The sequence below is a fragment of the Propithecus coquereli genome, unplaced genomic scaffold (assembly GCF_000956105.1).
Source record: "Propithecus coquereli isolate 6110/MARCELLA unplaced genomic scaffold, Pcoq_1.0 Scaffold9, whole genome shotgun sequence".
In the NCBI taxonomy this organism is placed as follows: domain Eukaryota; kingdom Metazoa; phylum Chordata; class Mammalia; order Primates; family Indriidae; genus Propithecus; species Propithecus coquereli.
The window spans coordinates 2321996-2332895 of NW_012155284.1; the positions used below are offsets into that span (position 1 = coordinate 2321996).

The window sequence follows — 10900 nt, forward strand, 5'->3', positions numbered from 1 at the left end:
TAGAAAAACAAGTGTGGCAAAATGTTAAAATTATATAAACCTAGGTGAAGGGTGTATAGGCAGTCATTTCAACTTTCAGTAGATTTTTTTATTTAAAAGTTAGGGGGAAAATATACAGGATGTAAAAAAAATTTTTTAATTAAATGGAGATAAAAACAAAATAACCCATACTTGTCCAATTCTGAAAAAGATGTTAAGCTTTTATATAAGAAAGGTAAATTCCAAGGTGAAATTTTAAAAAGTGACTCTACTAACCTTCCTTGGCAATAAATGTTAGTACAGTAACAATAAAGTATATTTGGTCTCAAACCAAAGACTCAGATGAGCTTACATTTCAATGGATTAAAAACCAAATCAGAGAACACATGTACTCAACTATTTTATGGCAGGTCACAAGAAGTAATCTCTACTTTCTTTTTGATGGAAAGATTTTCCGGTCTATTTCTCATAGCAAAAAGTCAGATTATATTTTTCATTGTAAACTCACTCTAGAAAATCAAGCCATTCAGCACTGCAGTCAAGGACTAGCTGCTCGCGGAGCTGATTCAGATGTCTGTAATTTTCTACAATAAAAGGAGAGTGAAAGCGGCTCACAGCTTTTGTGCTAGAAGAGGGAAAAAACATAAATAGGAAATCAAGGTTAGTAAGAAATCAGTAATGCCATCACTTCAGAAAATTAAAGTAGTTATTTACTATTCTCTGATGAACCTTGAAAGGAAATAGCTGTAAATAGAGAACATTCTTTAATTACGGTCCTGAACTGTACTGATTCCAAAGTATATGACAATGTTCAGAAAGCTTTTTAAGTGCATTTCAAATTATATCCATATGGCAAAGTCAGACTTCAGGATTTTTATTTCACAGGCAAAAAGCTTTTTTCTTTAAGTTATAATAAATGAAAATGCTTTTTTAAAAAAAAGATCAGAAGCAAATATGGCAAAATAAAGTGTGACAAAGCTGGCAAGTAGATACATTGGTGAAGAGTTACATTATTCTTTATATTTTACACTTTTCTGTATGATTGAAGTATTTCAGCGAAAAAAGAAAAATAAAAGGTATTACAAAGAACAGCAATGCATTAATTAAGGAGGCAATCAAAGAAGAGATCTTCAGGATCTTATGATCTGTATAGTGTCACAGTGGCCCTGAGGGGGAAGAAGTACCACATGCTCCTCACCTGGGGCCAGAGCACCATTTCTGCTCTTTTGGTCCAGAGGCTGCAGAGCACATGAGTAATGCCGTGAGTCCCCAGTAAGAGAATCTACGCAAAGGCTCTGACCCTCTCTCTCACTTACTTACTAGCTATGTGACTTTGGGCAAATGGAACTGACCTTCTCTAAACACCACTTTTCTCATCTATAAAACGGGGATAGTAGTGTCAAACAGATAGTGCTTAGCAGAGTACCTATACAGTGAGTACTCAATAAAAATTAGTTGTTTGGTGGTGGTGGTGGCGGTGGTGGTGGTGGCAGCGGCAGCGGTGGCTGCTACTGCTGTTGAGGCTATCTATTATCATGATGGCTCTTCTGGTAGAAAAGGCCAGGGGTGCACTCTGTTCTTTGTTTGTTCCCCTACTCCTAAAATACACTGTCACAATTATCTTTAATTTGGCAAGTTACTGGATTAGGGTTGGGCCTTTATATTCAAAATCTGACAGATGATGTTCTAACCCTGTCAAGGTCTTGATAGACAAACAACAGATAAAAAATTGCAATGAACCTTCCCCAAACCATCTTATTTGTTCATTCAATTTACATTATTGAAAGTTCAAAAGATGGTGACACTGATTTATGCTCTGCTTGTTGCTTTTAAACTACATCATCTAGATTTCTATGCCAATACATTTTTCATAGCTTTCTCTTCTGGCAAAACTCATTTAGTAAGACATTTTAGTTATTGTTCTTGATGGACTAACATGATTTTTGGTAATTTCTCTTCAAAAAGGATATTTCCATTCATTAGCTATACTATAGGACAAAAGGAAAGGAAAGAATGTCTGCAAAGAGAGAAAACAACATCCCCTGAAAACGATACTGAAATTTAAAGTATAGCTTCTGGTCACAAAGGAAAAAGAAAAGGATGGTATTACAGCTAAAGAAACACATGCCTGTGCCTTCAATATGTGATGCTTTGGCAATGGATAATAAATAGTTTTCTTTTTTAATTAAAATAATAAATTAATAATCATTCACACATCAAAATTTTCCTTCATCCTCTACACAGAGTTCCTTCACACCATCACCAGCGACTAGTCCCTCTTCTACTATCTTAGGCAAACATAACATTTTCATCTCATATTCATAAGCAAACTTATTAATAACAGTACTAATAAATATTCCAAAAAGGATACTACTCACAGGAGCATATACTTCCCTAAACCACTTCTTTAAATGAGTCCCTTCTTGGGGATCAATGCCTAACCAACGAAAAGAGGCAGAGTCTCAATGTAGTTCTCTAATTTTGTTTTTGACTAATTTGTTTTCAATTCATGAAAAGAAGATATAATTACAAAAAAAAGATATAAAGAACTACTATAACTATGTGCCAAGGAAAGCATTAAGAATAAAAAAATGTGGAGCTCAGTGAGATAGGAAATGAAATTTCAGCTTCTTAAAAGAAATGTCAGGCAGAGCATTAAGATGTTCAAGCAACTAAACTAATTTTACAATTGAAGGTTCCTCAACTTTTTTCCCATGTGTACTCTGAGCCATAAGAATAAAACAGTAATTTACAAAATAAGAAAACAAATGTATATAAATAAGATACTCTTTTGAGAAATGTTTTTTTAAGATCAATGATAAAAAAGTTAAAAATAATTATCTCTTTGGTTAAAAGTTCCATAGGAAAACCAAAGGGGGAGAATTGCTTTTAATTTCAAGAATGTGGCTATTATCCACCAAAGTAGCGGAGATTTTTACATCAACGTCTAAAAGATTAAGCTCAGACATCATCTTTTCCAAGAAGCCTGCTCTGACTCTGCCTCCACCAATTGGATGAAGCGAATTATTGAATGTTTCCATAGCGCTCTTCAAGTTTCTACTGTATTACATACCAAGTGGTGTCTTTTAGTTTATATTTCCTCTAGACGATGAGCTTTCCTGTTACCTGGTGTGTAGAAGGGGCCGAATAAAAATTTGCTGTACTGAACTTCCCCATCATCCTCTAGGGCCTCTATCCAGTGCAGTTTATGTTGATGATTTTCTCATCACCCTTGCCTATTCCAGATGTTCGAACAAATAAAAGTCATTACAGAAGATGTTCAACTTACCACTGTAGATGTTAAAAAGGGTTCATGAGTGTTGAACTTCATGTCTTAACTATCAATTTCAATATCTTGGTTGTGATATCATACTATAGTTTTTCAAGATGCTACCATTGAGGGAAACTGGCTTAAGGGTACATGGGAACTTTCTGTACTATTTCTTACAAATTCATGTGAATTTACTATTATTTTAAAATAAAAATATTCACACACACACACAAAAATGTGGCTATTATCAATCCAACACTACGTAGGTATGCAGATGTCATTATAGTTTATGTTATAAGAAAAAAATTATTTTTAAACCTACCTTCCAACCTTAACCCAGTCACTTGGTATGCAAGATACAGCAGAGTTCTTTATTTCAATCATGAACTAAAATAAATACAAATAAACAGATATTTAGATAAATAACTATTACATTATTTAAAGCTTTCTCAAAATTGTGGTGTAACAATTTAGTATATATTGTTCTAAACATTCAAAATAAATCCAGTATTGTTCTTCAGAGACTTTATATATGTCAATACAGCCAAATATTAATTAGGCTTTCAATACTTGGGATAAAGTAAAATTTGTATTGAGCAAAAAGTTTGTAATAAAGGATATAACTTGGGGCTTTAATGTTGATAATACTGTTATATGCATAATATGAATGATTTTTTCATTAATAACTTCTTTCAGTTATTTCTAATTATCTTAAGAATTCTATTACTCAAATAAGATTGAATTTCTAAGTATATAAAATTTTAAAATATTCAATTACTAGATGTTATACCAGTTTGAGATATGGTCCCTGCTCTATTGTGAACAGAAGATTTTTTATAATCGTTTTTACCCAAGGAACCTAAATCCTCTACAAGTATCCTCATAAAGAAAGCACTGACTTCCCCAACTACTAAGAGTGGAAAGTATTTCTTCCCATATAAGTTTTCACTCATGTAAACCGTGTCTTTATAGATCCATCTGTGTGCTGTAAGCAAGCTTCTCTGAAATCAGCCAGGAAGCAAGTGAAGTCAAGTTCTTCTATTGCACCTTTCATTTTTAGTATTAATTATGTATCATCCCTTCTTGGTGTGCTCTCATTCCTGTATTATTACAATCAAATTCAATGTTTTATTTAAATAAAGTTTTTTTTTTATTTTAGCATATCATGAGGGTACAGATGTTTAGGTTACATATATTGCCCTTGCCCCCCCCAAATAAAGTTTTTAAAATCTATTTTATATAGAATGGAATCCAGAAACTCTGTGGTTGTCATTAATTTTGAGATAGGTACAAGAACTTTTCACATTCATCAGTTTTATGATAAGCATATAACTTCTGGTACTTATAAAAGTCATATTAAAAGTTATCAACCTGGCTCTTGAATTTATTTTTCCATTAATAGAAACACTGTAGCTTTTACATTAATTACAATAAGAATTAATGGCTAATCTTAAGAATTCTTATCCTTAGCAAAAATTTTTGAACTAATGATGTCCTCCTGTATAAAGAGGAATTAATACAATTTCAGATCTGCCCCACCCAGTTAAATAGTTAAGGCTAAAAAAGCCCTCTTTGGCTATAAAAACTAGAATATAAAAATCATTAATGGGAAAGATAAAACCACTTTTAAACTATGCTAAATAATCCTGCTATTTTAAAATGTTCTATAAAAAGACATGTTGGCCTTTTTATAAAATAATTCTGGGAAGAGCTATGCCTAAGGCAAACAGGAAAATACAGGAACACATTGATATTTGGGAAGGACACATCCAGATCCATAATGACTAAGACAGAGCTCCACAAGAGTTTTGAAAAGAAGCCAACAGTAACAAGGAGCACCTTGGGAACAGTGCAAGCACCAAAAGTCTACTCTAGGGACCACGATCACTACAATAAGCTGCCATATTTAGAGTCAATACAGGCTGGGCAATAGAGTGAGAGTCAGGAAAGCACATGTGGAACTCCTGCTTGCTGACCTCCTGCAGTCACATCCTCAGAGAAGTGCTGGTCCTGTATGCCCTCTTTTCTCTTTCAGCAGTCCACAGGTTTTCAGCCTGTGTTCCTCCTCAGAGCTGTCATCAGCTAGCTTTTTGCTCTTCTACACTGGCTATATGATAGCAAATTTTTCAAACATTCTAACAATGAGCAGGCAGGCGTTCTGTTCAAGGATTTTATTGCTAAAGAAAATCAACACTGGAAAAGAGCATATATTCCAGAAGTCTTAGAGAGCTCTCATAGCAACTTTTCCTGCTCTATAGTTCCTGACTTTGTTTCTTAGGTGTTAATGTGAGAAGGCTGCCTTGATTCATTATAGCCATCTCTCATATTCTTTTGCTAGGACCCAATTCTGTCTTGGTTAAACGTCAGATACTATTACTCAATCTACATAGCCTGTGGTATCACTGGGCTGGCATCATTGCTAGGTTTGCTGAAATTCTTAACTCACCCCAGAAACTGCTTTCTGTTTTCTCCAGCACCATGCTTAACCCATTCCTCTGCTCCCCTCTTTTCTTTCTTGGTCTTAAGAATTTTCAAATATTTTTATACTCAAGATTTAACAGAATGTTTTCTACATTTGAAACATACTAAACAGATTTTGGATACATGGCATGCTGTAAGTTAATAAAATTTTCTCTAAAGATTTTTCCCAATATTTCTTCTTTTCCCTTAAGAATAATATTTATCAATACAGCCCCCAATCTAAATATCACCCCATATCCATTCCATATTTGATTCAAGGTTAAGAGATAATTGTTGATATTCATAAAATATTATAGAGACTGTCACAGAAGCAGTGAAGTATGTAAAATTGCATAAGATTCTGCTTTCATTAGTTTCTTATAAGCAATACTTTTAGAGTCACAGACAATAAGGCATCACACAATAAAGTTTAGTATTCTACTAAGTACATAAAAGCTAGAAACAGAGATGAAAAATGAATGTTGTCAAAAGTAACACTGGCTTGACAGCCTAGCATATATATCTGTCTAATGTTAGTAATAACAAGATCCATGTACCACTACATGGGTCTGCTATAATAGGTTTTTTAAAACTGTCACAAAGTCATATGTATAGAAACAAAATTTCAGACAGAACACAAAGGTATAGAATAAGCATATATAAACATAAAATAAGGGTTTTCCTTCTTGCCTCCCTCACTTTTCAGAGGTAATCATATCTGACAGTCTGTTCTTAGTCTTTTAACTACCTCTAAATAATTTGCTGATATCTTTAGTCCATTTTTTAAAACAGAATTTGATTATAAAAATTCTGAATATTTAGAATTCATTTGATGTTCAAATGAATAGAATCACTAGTTCTCAAAAAAATTATATGAAAGCAATTCTGTGCTAATGTTCTACTAATATCCTAAGGGAGGTTGTTAAAAACCAACAAGAATCCATCCTACTGTTAACGACTAAGAAATTTCTTTCCTCAAACCCATCAACTTAACCTAGTAAAGATATAAAGAATAAGAAGATAATTCATCTTCCTTCCTAATCATTTATAATATAATTACTTGATTTTCATGCTGTACTTTTTCTTAAATCTCAATGCCATACTCATAAGAATAACCAATATACTATCTCTTATGAATTCCTGGTAATTTTCTCCTGTTTTTACTTCAAAAATGCCAAATGAACCCTGGACTGTCTTCCCAAGGTTTAAACTTTATTTTAGCTTGAATAGAATAAGCTGTAAAAGGTCTGGATTTTTATCAAATAAAACCCATAGTGTTGATAATCTCTTGTGTTAATATTTGTGAATGGAATGAAATGATGATATGGTACAAAGACTAGTGGTCAGACACAATTGGGCTAGAATTGGGCTTCTGATGTTAGGTGACTTAACTAACTACTCCAAAACTCAGGTTTTTTTTCAGCAAAATTGGAATGACCTTTTTTTATGTTGTTATAAGAATTAAATAAAATAATGTATGTTAAGCACTTAGCACCATTCTGGACTTTCACAAGTGCTTGATAAATGCTAACTAATACTATTATTGTTATTATATGAGTAACATAAGCATAGTACTTTACGATTAGAAAGCACTTTCATGTATATGAACTTAATTGGTCTCCATAATAGTCTCACAAAAGAGGTGACTCTTCCATGGTCACATAGTGGTAAGTGGTAGAACTGGCACTGACACTTAGCTTTTTCTGCTGTCATACCAGGCAGCCACTTTTCTACCACATATCTTTTTATTAATGTTATTAAAGCAGTTTTGACCATCTGATTTTCAACAAATAGCCAGAATAGTGGCCCTAAGGTCACCTTTTACTTTGCAAGGTCATGAATGCATGGTTAAAATAAGAGATACAAGTAAATATTTGGTGTTTGCATTTTCAGAAGATAAACATGAGTATAAATATTGTCAAATCATTTTTATGTTATGTAGAGCTCTGTGTAAAATGCATTGTGAAATGCCTGCCTGAGTGTAACATCTTATTAATTTTAGTGCAGAAGACAGGCTGACTTAACCAATGGTTAAATCTATTAAATGACACAAGATTAATAAACATTTTAATAATGATTATCATTTACTGTAGAGCTTATTTCAAATAACCATACAATCAATAATCTATTGGTAAAATACACAAAGTAATTTAAATATTTAAAAATTCAATTTGAAATTAAACTCTTGTCTACGGCCATGCTGCCCTGAACCCGCCCGATCCCATCTGAAATTAAACTCTTCCCCACCAGAATATCGATTTTTTAAAATCCTAAATAAAATGTTCATCCTATAGAAATTCATAAACTTCCTAATTTATTATTTTAATGAAGTAGAATTTCTCAAATTCTCTCAGTTGGAGTCTCTGTATTTTATTAAACATAACACATAGCAGTAGCACAGCTCAAGATTCAGAATAGGACCAAAAAGTACACCACATTTAAAAAGCACACTTCTTCCTTTCCTGGTTCTCATTCAGGAATTAATATCCATCTTTAAACACAGAAATACACATCCCCCAAACACATTCTAAACAGCACCATGATCTTATGTAAGATTCATTAAATGTAGGTTTTTCCCTCTGTAGATTTGGTTTTTTGTTATTGTTTGATTTTTCAGCAGCTATACCCTTAACTTCAGGAGGAAGCCCTGCCATTTAATCACCGTATGATCCAATCAACACAGGTGTTGTACCATTTCATCATCTTTAAGCCAGGATCAAACACTAACTTCTTATTTCTTGGACTTAGAATAAATGAACTCTATAAATTACGATTCAAAATAATTGAGATATTTTTATAATACAACTTCAACAAATAACACTAAAACACATGTAACATTAAGTTGCATAACTTTACCAAGAAAGACCACAAAAGACCATCATTAAAATAATTCTTATCAAACCAAGTTATTACAACATATTTCTAAGGAACAAAACAGAACATTTGAAAAAATATATCCTCAGATTTTTATTTACATTTTAAAATTGCTTTCCTACTAGAGAAAAACTAACACAAAATAAAAGTATATTTGACATTACCTCCTGTCCTGATACTGTCACATATTGTGCAGAAGGATTTTTTAGTATTTTCCGTATTTCTTGCAAATGTATTTGGATCTTGTCAGTAACTTCTTGAATTTCATCCTTCCTCTTTTTTATTAGAGGGAAGTCAGAAAGGTCTTTGAATAGTTCAGTTTTGTCCCCAATTCTAAAAAATTTTTAAATGCAAATACATATATTGAACCATATTAATTAGACCAGTTATCAATTATTTTTTGTAATGTGATGAAAGATGAAAGGACTGGAAGTCAGGAAAATGTGGTTCTAATTCCAGCTCTGCTACTAAGGACTTGTGGGTTTCTTAACTTCTCTAAGAACAGACAAAATTACCCTAGTATCATTTTTGTTTTGCAAGTTTAAGTTCATGATTCCTATGGTAAAACCAAGAGATAAAATTAGGTATTTGTTCTTTACCTATTCAGAAAACAAAGACAAATGTAAATGTCAACTCTTTTTTTCTTTTATATAGATCTCTTTCTGCAATGCATTGTGAAATGACTACCTTTTAAAGGATAACTTTGCTTTGACAGATTCCAAATATAAAGCAGACCATCCCTGGATATCTAGGAAATGAGAATAAGATGCCATCTGACACCTGTTTTGGGGTTAATAAACTGTCACTACTTGGCTTTGCCTGGGTTTTCATCAGCCGATACTTGGGGAAGTAGTACATCTGTTCTAGATGGTGAACTGCCTAAATTTTACAGCCTAAGTGTTACTTTTAGCTGTAATGTAAAACTTTTATTAGGATCCAGTCATGTTTCTAATTATATATGTGTTCATTCAACTTCTATCATTATTCTAGCAAAGATTAAGAATCCACACATCAAATGGCAAATGTACTGGATTATGTTCACCGCTGAAAAGGAAGAAATGGGGGTCTGGTACTTACTTGGCAGCTTGCTCATTAAGTATCTTTAAGTAATGCTCCACTGGACTGAGAAGTTCAGGAATTTCTAAAATAACTGTCTGGAGTAAATCTGACTGAATGTGGGAATTAACAGCAGGTATTAATGCTTGAAATTCTGACTTTAGATGATACAGGGTTTTGACAATCAAGAAGAACTCTTGGGTAGAACACTGAAAACAGAGAAAAAAAAAAATCTGTTTTTTTTCTAAATAGCGTAAGATACATGAAAATGAAGTTTAATTAGTGAGCTTTTTAAAGTTAGAATCAGAATAAAGGAAAAATTTTAATTTCAACTAGTTAGCTGAAATAAAGTATCACTGATATTTTCTAAATGAGGTTAAACACTATACAATATTTTAAAGCTATAAAGACAATAATTTGAGCAAGGGATAATCAAGCCAATACTTTGTTAGTATCTTTTCATTTTAAAATACACTGACCACGTATGTAGCAAAAATATAGTAAATAAGGTCAAAAATGTGAAGGATAGTATCTGTAGGATAAATGAGAGATGAAGAGCAAAAGTCTCCCAAATAAAATGGGCTCTTACAAATACACAAAAAGATGAATAATCCAAATAATGGCTAAACAAACTGAACGTACAGCTTATTGAAAGAAAACACCTAGTAACCACATGATTAACTTCATATATAACCAAAGACAAGCAAGTTAAAAATATAAGATAGCATTTTTTACTTATTCGAATTTCAAAGATTTAAAAGTTTGATGAAAACCATGTAAGACAGGATGAAAAAAATACATTTTTATATAGTATTAGTAGAGGCCTAATCTTTTCAAAGAACTTGGCGTTATCTTCATAATTTTTTAAAAAATGTATGTATCCTTTGAATAAACAATTCCACTAAAGAATCTATCTAAAAATATACTTAAACAAGTAGTGAAAAACATGTGTGCATCTGAATATGTATAGTAGCAGTGTTTATAATATTAAAAAGATGAATAAGGTACAAAGATCCATCAATTGGGATCTTATTAGAAAAAAACTCATACAGTCTGGGCATGGTGGCTCTTGCCTGTAATTCTAGCACTTTGGGAGGCTGAGGTGGGAAGACTGCTTGAGATCAGGAGTTTGAGACCAGCCTGAACAACATAGCAAGACAGGAAGGCAGGCAGGTAGGCAGGCAGGAAGGATTAGCCAGGAGTGCTGGTACATGCCTATAGTCCCAGCTACTCAAGAAGGTGAGACAGGAGGGTTGCTTG

At 32.8% G+C, this 10900-nt stretch overlaps 1 protein-coding gene across 1 annotated transcript in view; it reads right to left on the reverse strand.

Moving 5' to 3' along the window:
- MSH3 (mutS homolog 3) overlaps window positions 1–10900 on the reverse strand; it is a 209051-nt gene that overhangs the window by 94084 nt on the left and 104067 nt on the right. Inside the window, exons 14-17 of the mRNA XM_012664615.1 lie at window positions 9662–9849; window positions 8749–8917; window positions 3573–3637; window positions 488–604 (exon numbers count right to left, since the gene is read on the reverse strand). Coding sequence (XP_012520069.1) covers window positions 488–604; window positions 3573–3637; window positions 8749–8917; window positions 9662–9849 — 539 coding nt within the window. The remainder of the gene's footprint in view (window positions 1–487; window positions 605–3572; window positions 3638–8748; window positions 8918–9661; window positions 9850–10900) is intronic.